This window comes from Brachyhypopomus gauderio, chromosome 3 (assembly GCF_052324685.1).
Source record: "Brachyhypopomus gauderio isolate BG-103 chromosome 3, BGAUD_0.2, whole genome shotgun sequence".
Classification (NCBI taxonomy): domain Eukaryota; kingdom Metazoa; phylum Chordata; class Actinopteri; order Gymnotiformes; family Hypopomidae; genus Brachyhypopomus; species Brachyhypopomus gauderio.
Window position 1 is genome coordinate 19568448 of NC_135213.1, and position 22251 is coordinate 19590698.

Below are 22251 nucleotides of genomic sequence, written 5' to 3' on the forward strand. Positions count from 1 at the left end.
AAAAAATATATCAAAAGTATATTTTTTAAATATAATTGGTTATTTGAAACTTATTTTCGTTTGCATTTTGACAAGTTTTTGGTTCCATTGTTTTTGTTTTTTGGATTTTCCCAGTAAGGTCTTTTGCTTCTGGAATCTCTCTTCGCTTCTGCTTCGTTTTTTGCTTCTGACTTTTGGAACACATTTCACGTGTGGGAGGGTCTTAGATGAAGGCGTTCCTCTGCAAATCTCCATTGGTCACTGATTCCGGACTGACACAGAGCTCTGAGACCGCCTCTGGGACCAAGCCACGCCCAACCCACCAGCTTCCCAGCGTTTTCAAACATGGCGGAACAGTTGTTCTGTTTCACAGTAGCATGTAGACTGAGTTTTACCATTAAAGTTTATACAAAGGTTTTAGTTAATTGCTAAATGGTCTCTAGATATTGCAAATGTACATAATAACTTGGTCCCAGAGGCGGTCTCAGAGCTCTGTGTCAGTCCGGAATCAGTGACCAATGGAGATTGCAGAGGAACGCCTTCATCTAAGACCCTCCCACACGTGAAATGTGTTCCAAAAGTCAGAAGCAAAAAACGAAGCAGAAGCAAAGAGAGATTCCAGAAGCAAAAGACCTTACTGGGAAAATCCAAAAAAACAAAAACAATGGAACCAAAAACTTGTCAAAATGCAAACGAAAATAAGTTTCAAATAACCAATTATATTAAAAAATATACTTTTGATATTTTTTTTTTCTGTTTTGCATTCATAACATATACTTTCTGCTCTTGGATTTACTTTTGCTTTTGTGGAACTATTGAAACAAAAATCACACCATACATCCGCAGTGCTTTAGTCACAGCATACACACATTGTGATACAGCATTTGAGGTAGAACTGCACCTGAGCTCCAAGTTGAGATGCACTTAGTGAGTTACGAATAGGTCCGAATACTCTCAAGTTACGAACGACTATAAGTACGACGTAAGTTAAGAAAAGTTTCGGGAAACACTCGTAAATTCATGAATTTTATTAAGTACGATGTTACGAAGTACTTGGCCTTACGGACGTTTTGGGAAACGTACCACAGAAGCTTATGCAGGGTCTTTTTCGGGCTGAGCCGTGTTATTGGGTTATGACATAGGCACAACCTGGATGCAGGAGATTATTCCCTTGGTCCATAGTGGAGGAGATCTCAATGCGGTCAGAACTCTACCAAACTGGGACCGAGTGCCGTGGCTGGAAGAACATAGAGCAGTTTTGCTCAATCTGGACCAAAGACCCTCGCCTCGAGTATTTGCAACCCACTTTCACCGTGCAATGATGAACAACTCATATTGCCAAGTCAAACCAAAGGTAAGGATGTTGGGCATTTAGATCATTAATAAATAAATAAATACACACACACACACACACACACACACACACACACACACACACACACACACACACACACACACACACACACACACACACATATATGTATAGAGATAATATCACTATAAAACTCTAAAAATAAAAAAGATAACGTTTTACAACACGTGTCGTTGGGTTCTTATGACTAACCAATAAAGTAATAAGCTACATCTTAAATCCTTATCGAGGTCATATATGTGATGCGAAACCCCAAAGATGTGTTTACATCCTCCTTCTATTACTACGGAATGGCGTCCTACCTGGTCAAGCCAGGCACTGCCGACGAATTCATGGAAAAGTTTTTGCATGGCAAGAGTAAGACTTTTACATATCCTCCAATCAAGTTGATATAAACTAACTTATCCCAACTATTCCAGTGCACTTTAAAATGGAACCTGCAGTTCTAATGCAATACGTGTCATCTTAATCTGCAAGGATTAGATGACATTCTTAAACTAAGATCAATCATTTTATCGAAGTTACATAATTTGAGTGTTTCTCACGTGTAATCACTGTAGTAAAACAGAATTGACCAAATTTCTATTTACCTTTTTTTTTCTTTACTTATTTTCATTTTATTTCATCAGTAATGTTTGGCTCATGGTTTGACCATGTGAAGGGGTGGCTGGATGTCAAAGATCAAGATAATATTTTCTACATTTCCTATGAGGAAATGATACAAGTAAGAATATATTGTGTACATTTGTATTTTTACTGAATATTACTGTAAGTGGCTTTTACCATATTATTCACAGCAGTTTTTTACTTTATAAGAACACAATTTATTCCATGTATAAAGTTATTAGCATGCAAAACTGTGAGATGTAACTGCATTATTTCACATTACTTTAAATCTGTTATAGGATTTAAAAGGATCTGTCTCCAGAATTGCAGAGTTCCTTGGAAAGTCTCTGAGTCCAGAAGTGATTGATAAAATCGCCGATTGTTGTGTGTTTAAGAACATGAAGCAGAATAGCATGTCCAACTACTCTCTGGTTCCAATAGAGTTCATGGACCAGACAAAGTCTGAATTTCTCAGGAAAGGTAAATCTTCAAAGACAACACAGCAAGCACTGTTCTTGTCATGTCTTATTGTCTTCTTGGACCTCTAAATGGGACACGCGTCTTGACTTTGTGTTTTTCATCAGGAATTGCTGGTGACTGGAAGAACCTTTTCACTGAGGCCCAAACAGAGCGATTTGATGCTGTTTACAAAGAGCAAATGAAGGATGTAAAGTTCAAATTTCCATGGAATTAAATGAACTCATCATATTGAAGTCCCAACTGAAGAAAGCATGATGATCGGCAGGAGCATTAAGTGATGAATATTATACCAGTGAAATGAATATTATATGTCCCATAAAAACCTCAAGACTTCAGGTGCACTTCTATACACCCTATATATATTTGTACTGCATTTCTACACCCTATATATGTTTATTGTACACCTGTTGTGCAGAACCTGCCTTTGCAGGATGCGTGTGTGGTATCTTGTCTTGTAGGCTGGATGCAGGTCTTGTAGGCTGGATGCAGGTCTTGTAGGCCGGATGCACGTCTTGTAGGCTGGATGTACGTCTTGTAGGCTGGATGTACGTCTTGTAGGCTGGATGTACGTCTTGTAGGCTGGTATGCACGTCTTGTAGGCTGGATGTACGTCTTGTAGGCTGGATGTATGTCTTGTAGGCTGGATGTACATCTTGTAGGCTGGTATGCACGTCTTGTAGGCTGGATGTACGTCTTGTAGGCTGCCCTAGCATGTGCCTTCTTTATCACCTTCTCCTCAACACCACCAGCCTCCCCTTCATCTCTCTGTGCAGTGTTTTGTCTTTTTCATCCTTTTCTATTAGCCTTCATTTCTATGTTACTTTAACTCCTGAATGAGTCGATTTCTACCTGCCATCTTGACTTCATTATACCATGTCTCTTTTCCTGCAAAAATCCAGGTCTTGTCATCCCATATTACAGTTTTTCCCAGTCGGTTTGGTTCATTTCTCACATCATGCTTTACATTGGCATCACAACTAGTGCATTTCTCAAAACAGTTAGTGCAAACAGCAAAACTCAATGAAATACCGGCAAAATCACATACTTCACTCAAAATTCTTTGTTTTTGCCCCAAAATCAAATATTTAGGTCAGTCAATTTGTCAGTGCCATCAGAATATCTAGTCTGTGTGCCATTGCCTATGAACAAGGCCGTCAAAATACTTAGTCATGTTGTCAGTGCAACTATAAGTCACAGTCATTGTAGACTGTATATTCTGATGGAAACTAGCTAAGCTTTTGATTTCAAGAACGCTGCACATTCTGTGGTATATCAAATACATGGTACACACATACACACAAAACTACAGACGGAACACAGTTACACATGACTGTATGTGGGAGACTGATAGCAAGAAATTGGACTGGAATCAAATTTGTAAAGCAATATTGTTTGACGGTATTGTTCGCACTGCAATTTGTTGACAAAAACACTGACTGAAATTCAGAAAAGACAGACAACTGATTGGAAAAACTACAAAATTAGAAACTTATTCTACACATTCAAAACAACCTGAGCACATACAGCCTCCTCTTGCTGTGTGAAAATTGAACCTCTGCTACCACTATGAGCTAGTCTTGATATCCTATATGGTATAAGAATGCAAAAATGCAAAAAAAAAAAAAGAATAACATGTCAGAAAGTATGTCAATGTGCAACATTACAGCAGAGAGCACATTTCTGAATTACAGTACATACATGTTTTCTCTATGAAATGTTTGAACGATTGAAGACACAGTTGATCTTCCAATATTCGGCTGCACCCAGCAACCAGCTTCAGCCATTGTGAGACCATGACTTACATGTAAAACATGGTCCACAATTGTTGCCCTTACTGTATTTCACTGTTTTGTCCCCTCAGCCTTACACCACACAGTCTTACCTATCTACACCATATAGTCTTACCCCTCTACACCACAGTCTTACTTCTCCTATTGATTGTTCACCCTATACATGGCCTTGTCTTTCCATGATGAGACTTTGTGATACTGCCGTGTTTAGCGTCTATAAATGTTTGCCAATTACAGTAAAGGTTCATGAGACGCACCTCTGACCTGTGGTTGAGACCATTGGTTGATCTAAGCCTTCACCAATTCCCTTTCTTACTGTAACTGAATGTTCACTTGCAAACAATTTAATCAAATTAGGATAAATTACCAAAATGTAACAAAAAAATTAACTAAATAAATGTAAAATGATGCCGTACAGATTATGACATGTTCAGCACTTTTGCATATAATGACCTAGGCGATGACGTTTGGGAGGGTAAGACAATTCAACAGCCAATCCATACAACACATTTTGATAAACATGACATAAGCAACACATAATGTAAAAAACAACAGACAACTGCCCATGTCCATTTGCAATATGTACAAAAGCATTTGGAAAATGTTAAACACAAGGAGAAATTCAATTATGATGTGCACAAGTGACAAGGAGATGTGGAGACTGAATGAACTGTTTTGAGAATTTCAATTCTGATCTGAGAAATGAACCAAACCGACTGAGAAAAACTGTTATAAACAATCTCTGCTGCTCCAATCACACCAGCCACTATACCTTTCAGATCATCAACACTCCCCAAACCACCTGTCTGCTGCATTTTACCTTGATTATTATTATTTTTAATCTGTTTCATTCTCAGTGCCCATAGATTTTCCTATATGTTTGTCTCCATTCTCATAGTCCAAATGGTTGTAGTTTTGAAGGTTTGTGTGTACATGGTTGAGCAGACCATGGGTGCTGTCATCGTGAGTTGCTAGAACACAGCAGCTCCTCTATAGGATCTGTTGCCCCTCATCAGCAGCCTCTCTGGTCTTAATAGAGAACAATAATAATAATAATAATAATAAGAAGAATATAATTATAACAATTATTACAATTAATATTATAATTAATGTAAAAAGTGTGTTGGTTTATGAAGAATCCTGAGGACTTTCTGCTGGTGAAGGCACTATGAATTTAATCAATCATAGAATAGATGCATTTGATGATTAACATGAAGTAATAATTTCCTAAATCTGACCGAAAATTAGATTTTAATGGAGATTGTTTTCTATCTGTTGTAACTAGTTTGAGAAAGAGACACATGGGTAAAACATTACTATAAAATGTTTAGTTATGCTCCTAAAATCTGATTGACTGAGACCTATGGGAAGCCATTGTGAAATCCTCAATAACTGACTCACAATGACTGAGTTGTGTATTAATGTGATCCTTCAATGAACTAATCTTTGCCATTGTGTTACTTAACAAAAAAGCATGTTAGCGGAATACACTGCCTGTCTCACAGAAGTGTATTTTGTGTATACTCTTAATAAATGAAGTCTATATTGAACATTGGTGTAATTTATCACATTGTATTTCCAGCAGTGCCTAAAATGCCTTTACTAATGATAAAACCACTGTAATGCAAGGCCTGTAGTGGCTTATTTACAATGTATAATAATGTAACAACTGGTAAAAAGACAATAATAACAAGAACAATAATGTGAGCTGTATGTAGATAACCAAAACTCAACATACCCAAAATAAATTGAGCTGATATATGATATTTTTAATCAACCTACTTCATCACTTGAATAAAACGTAGGACGAGTTAACATGTAATGGCATAACCAAGCCTTCTTTTATATGCCACAGTACCAAGACCAGACCCTATGACACGGGTTCAGGATTGGTGTTAGGGATTGTCCTGGGGTTGGCTGAGAGGGCTGTGGGAAACAATTTGCACAGACTGTGCAGACTGTGGTAACATAAGTAGGTGTCAGTTGATTGTGAATGTTTCATTTCGGTTTTGCCTTTTCTCTTTGTCTAAAAAATTACATCCGGGTTCACAGTTACTTGTTTTTTCTTCTCTTATTTAGATTCAAGATTATGTCTAAGAACAACTACACATTATTTAAACAAACATAATAATTATGAACAAGCTATGACTCAAATCTACATTTGCAACACTACATATCTAAATCTTGATGGCATTTCAGCTACACCTAAAACCTGCTAAAACCAAGGCTTCATTGTTGATTGATGTGACATGCAAGTGACACACATGTTTACAGAAACTCCATGTTTTCATTTCCATAATAAAATGAGAATTGGGGGATTTGGATCAGATTCAGGTATAACATGGTGTTTAAGGAGCGAGAAAGACACAGACAGCGAGAGAGGGAGGCAGACAGAGAAAGAAATCTGTTTATTAAAAGTGCAAACACAGACTGTGAAGGGGGAACTTTAAACCTTTGAAGCACAAGGGTGAAAGTTCATTCTGTTAAGTCTGGATGGTTGTTCCTAACAGGATGGTTCCAATTATCTTTTTACTAATGTTTCAGACAACTGGTTTCCATTTCACATCCCCCTCTTTATTTCTACAGGCTCCCTGTTATTTAATCTTTGTTCCTACACCAAGGCTGATGCTGGGTTTACATCTCCCCTTTCCAGGAAAACACATTCACTTCATTAAGAAGCTGTTAACTGTTGTTTTCATTTAGTTCCCTAACTCCTGAACTTGATCCTCAGTTGTTATGTCACAGCAAGGAATGAAATCTCTGTGTTATTCATACTCTGTTTATTACTCATTGCAGTTCATGCTGAAATGCTTTCTGTTTTTCTGAACAGAAACTGATCAATTTTAATCATGCCTCTGGAGAAATAAAAATCATAACTTCTTCGGTACGCTAGAGGTCAACAGTGCGCGTGTGTGCGGATACGCAATGCTGCCAAATATTTGCATTGTGCTCAAGATAAGTCAAAATCAAATCCTTCGATTAAAATAGGAATCGATTAAACGTTTTATTAGCACTAAAGAAAAAATGACACCTGTAGTTTGCATTTTTACGCGTCAATATTAATATACAAGCAATTGCTTATAGAATTTCCTTATAGCCACTGCCTATAAATATACAGGGTGCAGAACGTCCCAGGATGTAGTCACGTGGATAGAGGTGGGGGAGGAGAGCTTCATTCCCTCTTCATACAAACAAAGGGAAGCCCAAGTCTCATTCACCTCAGTGAAACATTTGGGGTATTTCAACAAACATGAGCGATTGCGTTTGTTCTTTGGTGTTAATAATAAGCTTATGGTGTTATTTTGGCAACTGGTAGTCTACATCCAGTAAAATAAGCGTATTTTATTTAATTGATTTGGGGGAGGGACGATGTGGACGACGTACCACGTGCAAACCTCAGCAGACAGGAACTGTAGCATTTTCCCCTGATAAGCCGATGTATATTTGTTTCAACTCACCTAAAACAATTAACACAAGGCGGTTAATTGTAGCTATTCTATTCTGTCTGCGATAACAGAAGTGATAACATCACGGGATGTTGGGATCATGGCAAATGAACCTGATTTTCCCAGGTCACATGGAGATCACGCAGAGAGCTCTATGAATAAACGTTTGGCAGCTTCTTCACGTCACGTCGGCAGCTTCTTGACCTCTCATATCATACATCATCAGGTACAGTACGGCAGTGTTCCTGGAGCAGTCCCTTCATACTCCTTCACGTGTTCTTGGGCGTATTTACATATTTACATACTCAAACAACATGTGAAACCACTTTGTGGTTGTAGTTTAAATTTCCCCTGTTCAATACGACCCCAATCATTAAAAAAAATCAAAATAAAAAAAAATCATATTCAGGTTTATTAAAGTCTGTTTTATTTACATAGCCCTTTAACGATCGTTAATGCAGAATCAATATTAAGAGAAAATGTTCTTTTATTATTAAGGGAACAGTATTAACAGTATTAGGGAAACAACACCGGATACTGACCTATCTACGTTACTATCTAGGATACATTCTGTGAACAGATGCCAAGCACTTTGTAAGTCGCTCCTATCCAGAGCGTCTGCTAAATTCCTAAAATGTAAATGCAAATGTAATAATAGCAATCATACAAAAAAGTAGTCACAGAGTCCAAGCGGCAGCATGTAGGGTATTTTGTACAATTCTTCTGTTCATTTGCAACTGTGTCATTAATTTGTAAACTATATGTCGGAGCAGCCAAATTCACACCTTTGCTAGATTAAAACAGCCACTGTCATGTGATAATTGTTATTTTAGAGCCAGCCGATAGTTCATTTGCAAACTAAATTAAGTGGAGATGAAGGTAGGTCGATCTTCATCAGAGACTAAAAGCGGAAATGTGATGGATAACTGACCACACATCTTATTTATCATGTTTCTGGAAACGGGACCGTTCGCTCAGGCTCCACCTACCGGCTCATGGTGCAGCTGAGTGCGCGGTCACGTGACTTCCCAGGCAGCAGCTCCGTTTACATCAGCTGAGAACAGGAAAGCGAAACTTAAAAGTCCTAAATCTGCCTCTATTCAGTTGCCATAGCAATTGTGAACGACTTAGCAGTGGTGTCATTTTGGAGCAGGTTTGTCGCTAACGGCATAAACTATTGAGAACTAATGAAATGCGCTATTGTTGACAATTTTGTTATTGGCAGTTTCACTCTCTCCTTTTTACTTCTTTGAAAATGAGAGTTACAGGATACGTAGAGGCTGCTCACTGCTTTCTGTTTCCTTTCCTCACGCACGGCGAGCGTCTCATTGGCTCTTTGGAAGGTGTATTAGGGTGGGAAGTGGTATAAGTCCAGCAAGCGTCTTTATTCCTTAGTTCTTAGACTGGCTTAAACGGCGCTCAGTCATCTATGGTAAGAGAGACGTTATGCTTTATATTTGATCTGTTTTTATGTACTCACTGCTGAATGTGTGCTGTCTGGCTGTCTTATTGTGTTGATGCTTTTTTCCTGTATTATTTGCATTGTGGAATTATTGCTTACTGTATCATAACAGTGTTTCACTCCTCGTCATGCTATATTGATAATGGCCTTTAAATATTCTTGGGCACTTTATTCTTTATTTAGTTCTGTGTTAACCCTCTGTGACGTGAATATTTGCAGATAACAAAATGGATAAGGTCCCTAAGAAGGTCAGACGTCTGGTGAAAAAGCACCCTGAAGGCATCCCACTCTCAGACCTGCCTGTGTTCTACAACCAGCTGTACAACAGTCACCTGATCGTGGCAGAGCTAGGATTCCCCTCCATTACCGCATTCATTGCCTCTTTGAAGAAGGACCTGGTTGTGCACGACGGGACTATCTTTCACAAGAAGCACAACCTCCTACGTCAGGATACCGGTAAGATGGTTAAGAGCTATCCGGAAGGCATACCTCTCAGAAAGAAGGCACTGATCTTCAGTCAGAGATACAAAAGAAATCGAACCCTGTCAGAATTAGGGTTCTCCATGATGGCTGCTTTCATAAACTTGCTAAGTGAAGAGCTCCTTGTGAAGGCCAGTGTAGTATGTTTCAGTCAAAAGAAAAAACACTATTTATGCAAATGTAATAATATAATGGCTGGCAAATAGCTGCTGACCCTTTGCATTGGCTTCCCTGTTTTCCTTTGTGAGATTAAAATAGGCCTAATACATACTTAAAATATTTCTCAAACTTTTTTTGCAGATAATTGCTCACTGTTGTCTTATATTTCTCCAGATTTAGATAAGGACAGAATTTCAAAGGAAGTTGTAAATCTGGTTAAAAGTCACCCAGAAGGCATTCTCCTCAAGAAGCTACCTGGGATCTACAGCAATGAGTACAGGAAGAGTCTCACTATGGCCCGAATAGGATTCTCCTCAACTGCTGATTTTGTGGCTTCTTTGAACACGGATTTGCTAGTGGAAAACAAACGTGTCTTTCACAAGGTGCACAGGGACACGTCCCTCAGCTCAGAGGCTTCGGCTTCGGCTCCGTTGAGCAGAACCCCACCTCCCCCGCAGTCCTTTGGTCTACCAAATCAAGATGAAATGAGCCTAGAGGAACTGCTTGAGAAGGTTAAGATGGTTATCAGTATCGACCCAGCCTCTTCCACCTCCCTCACGCAGCTGCAGAATGGCTACTTCCAACTTTTTGGCAAGATCCTGCCACTGAAGCTCTACATGTCACTCTATGATAGTGAAACCAGTAAACAGCATGCGACTCCTGGCCAGGCACCAGTTAATACAAAAGTGGAAAGCTCTGTAGGTATGTAACATCAGCTTAAGACATATGTTACTACAGCAGGTTCCTATTCCCTTTCCAATTTCTCTAGGCTGTCATTTCCTAGTCTTTAAACTGAAAGTCATACTGTATAACTTTCAGAGGAGTTCCTGAATTGTTCACAGTTATTCCTGAATAATATTCCTTTATTAATAACTTATAATAAGCAATAATAGCTAAATAATTGAGCTCTGAGAGGCAGGACTACCACAATTAACACATTGTTGGACCTCTACTTGTTCTTGCAGCAATGCCAGTGACCATGGAAAACAGAGCCTCTGTGAGCTCACAGAATGCTTCGCTGGCTAACGGACTATCTGAAGCAGCTTTCTTGTCCAGGACGGTCTCACCTCTGAGGGGCATCCAGCCTGGTATCTCCGCCTCTCCACTGCCTGTTGTTCCATTGCTGGAGGACTTCCCTCCCCTCTGTACCAAGCTTTCCAAACCTGACAAGAAGTTCAAGGAGACGCAGGATACGGGTAGCCTGGTGTTCCGTGAGGCCCATCACGCCCAGCTAAGGGAGGTGCACAGGGCTAATGTTCGGGCAGGGGAGGCCTTGGAGGAGGAGGTCGACGAGGGCGAGCAGAGCATATCGAGACGCAGGAGGAAGGTGGCGAACCCGGATGACGTGAACAGTCTGGTTGAAGATGCCATTCGATCTATCGCAGCAGAGGGGGAATTGGTCACTCATGAGAAGGTTTGTGTGTATTTAAGCTTGCAGTGGAGTGTAGTGACCGATCTGTGACAACGACTCTGAAGTGGTTCGTTTTTTAACAGGTGGTGAGCAAGGTGTGCACCCTCATGCAAGTGTCTTCCCTGCAAGCTGTGAGGATTGACCCCTGGTGGCAGCTGCCTGCTTTGAAGGATCTCCAGCGGACCATCAAAGAGATCAACCTGTTCATTCATGTGAGAACCCTTACATAGCCTGTATGCTGTAGACCTCTGCCATATCACTCACACACATTTAAACTCCTCCAAGACCACGGCAAGTTAATACTTCAGAACTTAAGACTTCAGGTCTTAATTTAGCCGATGCTCTGAAAGTGGCTCTGTGCATGGTGACTTTCATTCATGTGTTTTGTCTGTGTGGTTCCAGTCAGTAGAGATGGCCTCTTCCATGTGCACTCTCTACGAGCTAGGTCAGGCTATTGCTGGCCTCAAGAACAAGAAACGCTTTGAAGAGCTCCACCTGGGCCCTCTTTGCAAGTTTCCACTTGTTCACCGACTCTTTAAAATAGACAGCAACACCAAAGATGATGACATACACCAGATTGAGACTGTGGACATTCTCAGGGTGAGTCATAAGCTTTTGTTGTCATAGAACTGGAATGAACTTCGTGACACTTTGCCCACATCCTTCATATTTTGAGTTTCTTTCTCAGTGTGATTTGGTTCCTGTGTGTATATCCAATATGTTTTCAGAGCTGTAGCCTCAAATCCCCCATGACAAAACTATCAGAAGAGTGTCTGAGTTGCCTTACATGGGTTTGACCTTATTCTATATTCCATATTCTTTTTGGTTCCTGCAGAGTCTTCGTAACTTCAGGAGAACAAAAAATGGCAGGTCTAAGATAGACCTGGCTGAGTTCATGAAGCATATAGCAGACCAGTACAACTGCGAATCTCCATATGAACTTGGCATTAGGATTCAGAGTGTGGGGCTGCCCATATCGGTAAGGCACTGTAACAGATCAACCCTTTGCCTTTCAAGGAATCATGGTGGTCCCCGGCTCATGGGAAGGTGGGGGGCGGGGGGGGGGTGTTTATGACTCACTCCACTCATCCTAACACATCATATGAGATGTGTTTTATGTTAAACAAAACATGGAATATGCTGCTTGAACAAAATGTTCCATTTTAATATGCAACTTTTAATATAACCTTGAATATGAGTATATATTTCAAAGTAAACTGACAAACCTATGTATGACACAGACGCACAAGCACATGTGTAAATCTAGAAACTTTGCTCTGTGGTTTATGAAACACATTACTGAGTGAATTGCCTAACCATTAACTAGCTGTCACTGACAAATATAGGGACTGTATACACACGCTAGCTAACAATGTCTCACATATATTACAGATTGCAAGCTCTGTTTACCTGTTAAATGTTTGGAAAGTGGAGCTCGTTTGCTCAAGAAGCATAAGACTGCAAAGACTGCATTGCCCATTCATCAGATGTGCGTGAGGATGTATAGTCTATTGCCACATTAGTAATATGATCTTAACCTGGGGAGAAGCTGATGACTGCAGGACAGTACCAAGCAGGCGGGACATCCAGCAAAAACCGGGAGGGGCATCTAGCACAAACTGGTTAGAGGAGAGGCATCCAGCACAAACTGGTTAGGGGAGGGGCACCCAGCACAAACTGGTTAGGGGAGGGGCATCTAGCACAAACTGGTTAGGGGAGGGGCATCCAGCACAAACTGGTTAGAGGAGGGGCACCCAGCACAAACTGGTCAGGGGAGGGGCATCTAGCACAAACTGGTTAGGGGAGGGGCATCCAGTACAAATTGGTTAAGGGAGGGGCATCTAGCACAAACTGGTTAGGGGAGGGGTATCTAGCACAAACTGGTTAGGGGAGGGGCACCCAGCACAAACTGGTTAGGGGAGGGGCACCCAGCACAAACTGGTTAGGGGAGGGGCACCCAGCACAAACTGGTTAGGGGAGGGGCATCTAGCATGAAGAGGTGGGTGAGCCAGCAGCTCTGCCTTTTTTCTGCTCATGTTAAAAATAACATGATTTAAAAGGTATTCTTATTTTGTCCAAATCTCACCCAAGAGAAATTACATCACGCATCCCACTATTGAAATTGAATGAACAAGGATGCTGTGAGCAGGAGACCATTTTACCCCCCTTCAAAAACTGAGGGACCCCCAACACCTTCCTCCCGACCCCACCCCAATCTTACACATATGAACTACTTACATTTCTAATCGGTTTCAATGTCGTTACTGAATAGTTCACAGTAATAACTGAATAAACTGTCATAAGATTCATAACTAAATAATAAGGCAGGAGTTTATGAGGGCGCGAAGGGCCCCTGGGACATTCTCTGTGCAGTGAACAAAGCCCATCAGTGCAGGTCAGTGCGGCGACACCTCTTGTTCTGTCCTCAGACATTGTCAAAAGCCTACGGCTGTGAGAGGGCCTGCATGGACAGAGCCAGAGAGGCCATTCAGAAGGAGATCGAGGAGGAGGTCCAGAGCAAGCTGTGGAAGATCAAGAAGAGCCTGCTGGAGCCGGCGCAGGGGCCCCCACTTCACTCCTCCGCCGGCAGCCTGGAGCTCAGGAAGAAGTATGCCAGTCTGACCGCTGCAGAAGCAGTCATGGAGGTCTTCACCAACTCCACAGGCATCTTCAGTGAGAAGATGACCAAGGTAAATGGCTTGTTCTTTGGCCAGGGAGCGGGTCATAATTCTCTATTATGTTCAGATCCGCAGTTAGCCTTGGCATGGACTGTGTGGTTGTTTTAGGAGGGACTTTGTATAGTATAGACCGAGGCTTCATGAGAGTCAGGATAGAGCAGCACAGAGTGTTGGTAACGCATCCCCAGACTGGTATATTCAGTACTAAGCCCTGTAGCCTAAAAGCTCTCACTGGCTCATTCTCGTCTATGACTTCATTCAGCAGCCTCACTAGGGACCCTCAGAGAGGCTTGATGTCAGCATGGCAGAGCAGAGGCTAGAGGTTTCAGATTTCTGTCTGTAGCAGCAAAGAGCCTGTGTAATTTTCATCGACCCCTGCTGGATTTGAAAGGACTTGTTCCCTTTAGCTCCCTTGTGTTCCAGCGCTGCCTCATTCTCCATTGAGCGTAAAGGCTTCACCGGCCGAGTGTTCGCTCATCAGGGGGCTTGGTTCTGCCAATCACAGGCCAGAAGCAGAAAGTCGATTAAGCAGCGGCCTTCAGCACTACTGAACACTGAGTGGAAGTAAGAGGCGCTGCATAAATCATCCAGACTGTTCTGCACACTGCACAGAGGGGACACGTCCAGTGTGTGCAGAGTGGACACGTCCAGTGTACGTCTGTGTGGACATCAGTGGGCGTTGCCTTTTCGTGCTCTTTTGGCTCTGATCGGATTATTTAAATGCTAATTAGTGTGCTAAATGGATTTAGTCATTCGCTGACTTGTGAGAAGCAGACCAGTTTCAATAGACCTGGGTGTGTGTGTGTGTGTGTGTGTGTGTGTGTGTGTGTGTGTGTGTGTGTGTGTGTGTGTGTGTGTGTGTGTGTGTGTGTGTATGTGTGTGTGTGTGTGTGTGTGTGTGTAGGGTGTGTGTGGGTGCATGGGTATGTGTGAATGAATACAATTACAGCAGCTACAGCTATTTCAGTGCCTTACACAGGTATGGCTTGAACTGGTATTCTTCTAATTACTAAGCAAGTATCTTAACCAGATACACCTGTAAAAATTATAAATGCAGGTTAATACTGAAAGCAATAATTAAACAGCTATTATTATAAATTGTAATCATCCAGTTCATATATGTAATATTTATAGAATATGCTATATATATATATATATATATATATATATATATATATATATATATATATAAAAAAAGACTCGAAAGGACTTGAAATTCCAAGTTTCAGACTTGGGACTTGACTTGACGGTTGCTTGTCTTGACTCGAGACTTGACTTGAGTTGACTATCTTTGCTTGAGACTTGACTCGGGACTTGAGGATAAAGACTTGGACTTACTTGAGACTTGCAAAACACTGACTTGGTCCCACCTCTGGCGCAGCTACACAAACGTAATGTCAGGAGATACTGTAGCGACTACTACTGCTCACGGTGAATTCACTAACGGACACTTGGCCACTCAAGGTGTCTGGCCCTTTAAGTGACACTGGGGGGCGGGGCCTCCGCGCCAGGGTTGCGTTATCAATAAAGTTGCCCTCCTCGGGATTTTTGGATTAAGCAGTTTATGCCTTGGAACCTGCTTCAATACATTGTTACTGTTAAAAATGCACTTCCAATAAAGTGAGTATTGGAAAAATTAATTTTGCTGCTGAATGTAGAGGGGAACCAGCTCGGTCTTAGAGGGGAACCAGCTCTCGTCGTTCACTTAAAAGAGCCGGCTCTTTGAACCGGTTCGTTCGCGACCGACACATCTATGGAGCTATTATAGTGTCACCAGAACCTGAACCTGAAATCATTATTACTTGAAAAAACAGACTGTAAAATCCTCGCAGGTATGCAAAAATTCAGGTTCGGGTCGAAATTCAGGTTCGGGTTGAAATTCAGGTTCAGGTTGAAATGCGGTTCATCCGGGATACGTAGGATGAGCAAACAAACTCAGAGCTAATCGAACTGCATCTGGCCAATCACAAAACATATCAGAGGTCATTGGGAGGCTGCTAAATTTCCTGTAAGAGTGTGGTCCCTGTTTGGCGTGTAAGTAGCATTTAAGCAGCACGAAAGTGACCACTGTGCCACCCAGAAATGGCACCTTGTGGCATCTGCCACATAATCGTGGCACTTATTGTGGCCAGTGCTGCGTGACTGTGGTCTCCGTTGTCCAGAAACGCCGCCTGCCTCTGCTGACAGACATCTAAAGACTCTTGGGTGACTCTGCGTATCGGCCACTCGCTTAAAATCATCCCGACGAGCTCCGAATCGCCATTTGTTGAAATGAAGATGGTTCATAACTTTTGTTTAAAAATTATGTTGAGTGAAATACTAGCCGACATCCAGCTAGACAGCTCTATCTTACTAGTTCAGAATACTGTTTAGCGATAACGTCGAATTAAGATTATAGGAGGGTACGTGAATCTACAGTGGTAGACCGTTAACGACAGCACTAAATTTAAAGGGTTTATTATTATAGATGTATGGTTATCAGTGAATGTTCCTACACGCCATCAGCGTCATTTAAACCTCTGCGAGCGAATGGCATCGCATTTAGTATTTGTGCAATTTGTAGTATATTTCGCTTTGTATTGGTTTCTATTGTTAGTCTAGATCAGGGGTACTCAAATAGAAATGATGACGGGCCACATTTTATTTCTTCAATCACTGACGGGGCCGGTTACGGGGGGGGGGGGGGGGGGGGGGGGGGGGGTTTGGGGGGGGGGGGGTAGCGAACATAAACTGTCGAGGGGGGGGGGGTGAACGCATTTGTGCGTCTGCTACGTGTTTGTTGTTGCCATAAAAAAACACTTTTCAAAACAGCTCGCGGGCCAGAAATAGATAGCCCGCGGGCCGCTATTTGAGTATGGGGGGTCTAGATTGTCAGCCGAGCGGCTCCCGACATAATCGTTAAACAGCATCCTGAACTCGTAGTTTGGAGCTGTCGGTTAGCTCCGAATCGTTCACCCAACAAATGCGATGCCACTCGCTCGCAGTGGTTTAAATGACGCTGATGGCGTGATGAACGTTCACTGATGAACAATCTGTAATAAATCTGTTTTATCTTGTGACGTGGGGGTGAAGTGTTATCAGTGGGAGGACACTTGCTGAGAAGAGCATTTTATATAAGGGGTTTCACATTTAACATTAACTTAACTACGTTAATCTAATAGAAGACACACGATCATGATGAGGCATGACTAAACTAGACGACACCACAAACCACTACAGCGACACAACAGGTTCAGGTTCTGGTGACACTATAATAGCTCCATACACATCACTATTGGTCACTCGTACTCGGGTGGCGAGAGGTTGGTCAGTCTTCTCACTGAAAAGACAAATTATTTACAAAACGAAAGTAACGGTAGCGCGCGGCGCAAATCCGATTGTAACGGAGTAAAAGTCGCGTTTTTCTCACCACATATTTACTCAAGTAAAAGTAGAAGTCTTTCATATTAGAACTACTCCTACAAGTACATTTTTGTCCAAAAATCTACTTGAGTAAATGTAACGGAGTAAATGTAACGCGTTCCTACCCACCTCTGTATATATATATATATATATATATATATATATATATAACTTTGGTGTGAATTGTGCAGCAGAAAGAGTACTAGTCTAATGTTTACGAGTATGTAGATGGGTGTGGGGATGAATGGGAGGAGAATTGGCTAATCTTCATATAATGCAACCTGTAATGAGCGTGCATGTGTACGTGTGTGTGTGTGTGTGTGTGTGTGGATGCGTGTTTGCGAATTGCATGCGTGTGTGTGCATGTGTGTGTGCGTGTGTCACATACATGTCTTTCTGGCTGTGTGTCCAGCGCGTTCAGGACTTCCTCATGCATCTCTCGGGGGACAGGCTGGCCCGTACCTTGTTCCAGCTGGCCATCTGCGGTGGCTCTCTCGTGATCCCACACGACCTCGCACCGAAGGAGAAAGGCCGAAAACAAGCGGCGGACAGGAAGTCGTCTGAGGAGGCGGTCACTGAGGCTCCGCCCACAGAAGGTATGCATTCTCTTCGCCGTCATCTTCTCTGAAGACTCATATCGTAGGTCCTCATGGCCCTGACAGTCATTTATACATATGATGTGCTCTTGATTAATCGTTCATTTGTGGGGTGTGTTGCCACAGCTGTGGTGAGGCTGTACTTCCAGGAGTGCGTGTCCGCCATCATTGGCACCGTGTCACTGGCCTCCCTGTGCAGGCTGGAGAAGAAGGTGACTGAGCACTTCCGCTTCAGGGAGTTCCATCAGCTGCAGCTGGGCACCTTCCTCGAGTTCCTGGTCAAAAACACACAGGCAAGTGGAAGCAGACAGTCCAAAAGTGTTCCCACGCCTGACGCTTTGGTGGTTAGGAGCGCCGGGAGCTGTGGGTTGTCATTATCTAGGCCTTGTTGTATCTTTTTATGATTTGCTTGCTTCCTGTGATGCTTGTGCAGTTCCTCCAGGAAGCTGTAGGTGGCGCCATGGCCATTGGCAGCCAGGATGTCCGACCATGTGGCTTCAGACCGAGCCAGCAGGATGTGTATGAGTTTATTAAGCAGTGTGGGGAGGGCGATACAAGCCAGGTGAGTTTCAGGATTATGAACAACGTAGATGCTAATGTCACATTGCCTTTACAAAAACACAACTGTCTCTGGTAATTAATTTATTTACACCTCATAGAGAACATCTGTATTTTCATCATGACGTGCACCCCCCCCCCCCCCCCCCCCCCCCCCCCCCCCCATTATGGCTATGCAGTTATCGTTGGTGGATGCCGCCCTGAGGAGCCAGTATGGGGTCAGGGACTGCCGGGAGCTGGGCTACGGGCCTCTTCGCACCCTGGCTGACTTCGCCAGACGTCAGAGGGAGTTGTGTGGCGGGGGCGGGGCCGGCACCGTGCGCTACGAGTGCCCGCTGCTCTCCAGAGACCAGGGGTGAGAATTGCGCACCCTCGCATGCACACCACTCTCCTCCCAGGCGCTTGTGGGCACCTGGCCCGAGGGTACAAGAGAAATGAGATGTGTGAGTGTGTGACTGTTAAGTGTTCCAGAAGATCTTGGTACTTAGTGTTCTTTGGCAAGGTGTCTGATTTGTATGTGTGTGTGTGTGTTCGTTCCCAGAGACAGACTGCCCGACACGGTGGGCTTGCTGGGGGAGGTGAGCCGTGACCAGGCCATGGCGAGTCTCCTCTCCACCCCCCTGCTGCAGGAGCTTAGCGAGTGGAGCCAGTGGCCGCTGGTCTTCCAGCCCAGCCACGGAGCCCTCAAAGACTTCATGGAGAAGTACTGCGGTAGGCCGCCTCAGCTGCACCGCTGGAGCACTTAGCAAGTCTTCTAATGTCCAAGAAATGGGAGTCACGAACACTTCACATTAATCACACAGGCTTTTAACACAAAGACACAGGTCACTCTCTCATACACTTTTCTGTATCAGATGTGAATCGCCATTTATCTCCTCCAGTCAGTAGCAGATCCTTCAAGGGTGACCTTTTGCCTTTGCCGCGCTCGTAGCAGGTAACACAGATCTTCTGGCGCTGGAGGTGTCTCCTGGCGTGCTGCTGAGGATCACCACGGTCACCAGTGATAAACACTTCTGTGAAGCAGCCCAGGCCCTGGACCCAACCAGCACTGCCGGCCACCTAGTCTCCATCGTGGTGGCACACGGCATCACCAACACGCCCACTGCTCTGCTGGCCAATCACATGGAAGGAGCGCTGGCAACGGCAGTAGCACAAGAAGGTAGGACTTTGACATGGCGTTGGAAACATGTTTGATACATTTATGTCGGTTGGTTAAGTTTGTCTGCTGAATGCTGAATATCTGTGATGTAGAATGTTGTCAGCATCTCTAGCACTATCATGATCAGGTGGTTAACTGGGTGTGCGTTCACTGTATTTCAAGTATTGTTACTGGAATGGTTTCACTTTTTGGGATCCTTGACCAGCACGAACATGGACAGAGAGTAGATCAGCATTTAAACATTTAAACATTTAAATATTCTGCATTTAAACACAGTAGCATGTATCTCATTATTTGCCTAATGAACCTCCTATATTGATTTCCCATGATCAAAGCAGTTTTGATTCGAGCTTAACATCAAATCTACCATCTGTTGTTGTGCATTGGACAAGGGGCTTCCCTTTTGAGCAAAGTTCCTCTGTTTTTAAATTCGTCTCATCTCATCTCAAAGTTATACATTGCCACTGTCACTGTCCCTGTACTGGTTTTCTCACTGGCTTGCTCAGTGGACTGATAACCAGGCCTTAATAGGAATTATTGCCTCATCTTGATCTTTTTTATTTCTCAGATGTAACTCTTGGTGAAGATGAGTGTACCTTCAGCACTGTGGCCACGTTCCTGCTCGAGTGCATAACTCAGATGCCTACACGAATCTGCAGAGAGCTCCTGCAGCAGGTGGGCCCGTGGTCTGGAGTTCAGCCATGACTAAGGACAGAGAGCTTTTCCACCATCACCACTCTGTGACTTTTTCCATGAGATGCCGTTCCTCCCATTTAAGGAAACACTTACACCGGACCCTCTTGAGAACAAATGTTGTCCGTGACACACATATAGTCATAATGCAGTAGAGAAGAGTGAACCACGCACAAAGAAGGGGGCGGTTGAGTCTTGGGGGAGATTAAAAAGCAGCAACAACAACAACTATAACAGAAAAACAACACAGCGACCAGTTTGTCGTCATGGCAATAATTACGGCTTCCTAGGCACATTGTCAGGAGGGTCATAAGGTCACTCTCCAAGCAGCCCATTAGCCTGCTGCCTACGGAGCTGTTTCTCCTCATTATAAAGCTCCCATGACTCCACTTAGCATCGTCTCCGAGATTACGTGACTTGGAGACTATGTGATGCTGAGTTTTTGTGACTCTGAGAACACATGACTCTGAGACTCTGTGACTCTGAGACTCCATGACTCTGCAACTCCATGATGCAGAGACTCCATGACTCTGGGACTTTATGAATCTGAGATTCCATAACTCAGAGACTTTGTGACTCTGAGACTCTGTGACCCTGAGACTCCGTGACTGAGACTGCTTCTGTGGTCACTAATATGTTTCTTCACCCGTAGTTAAATCTCCTTCTTGGTTGGACCGTGAATTGGAGGTTTTGCTTTATACCACAGGTGATTCTGGAGCCGCTGTCCAAGGTCCTCGGCCAGGCCAAGTCTAAGTCCGTCCTTTTGGAGGCGGCCCGGGCTGAGACGCGGTATCTCAACAAGCTCCATCAGATGGGGATTCTGTTGGGCCTCACCGAGTGGGTGAAGGACTTCCACAGACAGCTGGTCCTGCCGCAACCACCGGACCTCTCCTCGCACATGGCCAAGGTCTTCAGTTCAATTCTTTGTGGGTTAGCACAGTTTAACACATAGATACTGAGGTACTGAGACCTCTGCAGTATTTGTAGCGCAGGAGACTACACTATGCAAACATTGCATGATCCGTGCGTTTGTGTGTGTGTGTGTGTGTGTGCTGTAAGCATCCTACTCAATTTCCAGATGAAAACTCAATCCAGATGAAAACGTTTGTGTTTTTCTTTTACCAAAGAACCTTTGGTACAATTCTGCAGGCCTCTCTGTAATCACCTGCCCTCACATCCTGCACTGAAAGTTTTTAGACACACCACAAGGCATGTTCGCAAAGCCAGTATGCAGCAATATGGTCGCAGGCCAAAGTTTTCTGTGTCATGTAGCTAGTTCCTGCTCACACCATGCAGAGCTCAATGGTCTAAAGCAGTTTAATGCTCTGCAGATTCGGGAGGCTGACTCCATGAGCGGCAGGTCATCAGCGCTGAGTCTGGTCGACAGTGACGACATGTTAGAGGAGTCTGTGCTCACAGCTGTCCCAAAATCCAGCTGTTCTCAGCAAGGTGGGTTTTTTTAGCAGATTTCTCAAAGGAGGACGTTTCGATCAAGCCCGCGATACTGATGTGAAAGCGCGTATGTGATTGATCTTTAAGGTACTTCTGTGATTCCTGATAACATCACCGATGGCGAGGATGACGATGAGGACCTGTTCGAGCTAGCGTCAGAGCTGAACGAGGAGGCCAGCAGCAGCGTTGAGAGCCGAGGCGAGGATGAGGAGGATGAGGAAGAAGAGGCATCCGATACACAGCTTGAGGAGGGCGTGCCTGCTAGCCGGTGCCTCAGTCAGCACAGAGCCATCATCGAGGACATCAGGTTCACCTGCCCGTCACCGCCTTTACGTTTTTACCCTTTTTTTCCTCTCTCTCCCAATTCCCATCCACCAACAAGCTAACCTCCCCCATAGTACGATGACCGCTCACTCTGGAGGGTGTGGCGTGAACGTGCTTCCCCTGAGAAAGGTGATCCTGTCTGTGCTGAGACAGAGGGCAGCCCATTGCCATCGGGGGATGGTGTTAACACATGGATGCCCGCAA

General features: G+C 43.5%; 1 protein-coding gene across 5 annotated transcripts in view; it reads left to right on the forward strand.

Moving 5' to 3' along the window:
• The window catches only part of LOC143510575 (uncharacterized), a 43752-nt gene that overhangs the window by 974 nt on the left and 20527 nt on the right, over positions 1 to 22251 (forward strand). For 2 of the 5 annotated variants that reach the window (XM_077000071.1, XM_077000075.1), the window contains exons 2-18: positions 9355 to 9591; positions 9949 to 10476; positions 10740 to 11188; positions 11269 to 11397; positions 11588 to 11785; positions 12021 to 12164; positions 13615 to 13875; positions 17678 to 17861; positions 17988 to 18154; positions 18295 to 18423; positions 18599 to 18774; positions 18961 to 19130; positions 19351 to 19578; positions 20147 to 20253; positions 20978 to 21178; positions 21603 to 21720; positions 21811 to 22030. In XM_077000071.1, coding sequence (XP_076856186.1) covers positions 9355 to 9591; positions 9949 to 10476; positions 10740 to 11188; positions 11269 to 11397; positions 11588 to 11785; positions 12021 to 12164; positions 13615 to 13875; positions 17678 to 17861; positions 17988 to 18154; positions 18295 to 18423; positions 18599 to 18774; positions 18961 to 19130; positions 19351 to 19578; positions 20147 to 20253; positions 20978 to 21178; positions 21603 to 21720; positions 21811 to 22030 — 3646 coding nt within the window. Of the gene's footprint in view, positions 1 to 7669; positions 7900 to 7932; positions 9106 to 9354; positions 9592 to 9948; positions 10477 to 10739; positions 11189 to 11268; positions 11398 to 11587; positions 11786 to 12020; positions 12165 to 13614; positions 13876 to 17677; positions 17862 to 17987; positions 18155 to 18294; positions 18424 to 18598; positions 18775 to 18960; positions 19131 to 19350; positions 19579 to 20146; positions 20254 to 20977; positions 21179 to 21602; positions 21721 to 21810; positions 22031 to 22251 lie in introns of those variants that run through there. The other 3 variants (XM_077000074.1, XM_077000073.1, XM_077000072.1) reach the window with 3 other exon arrangements.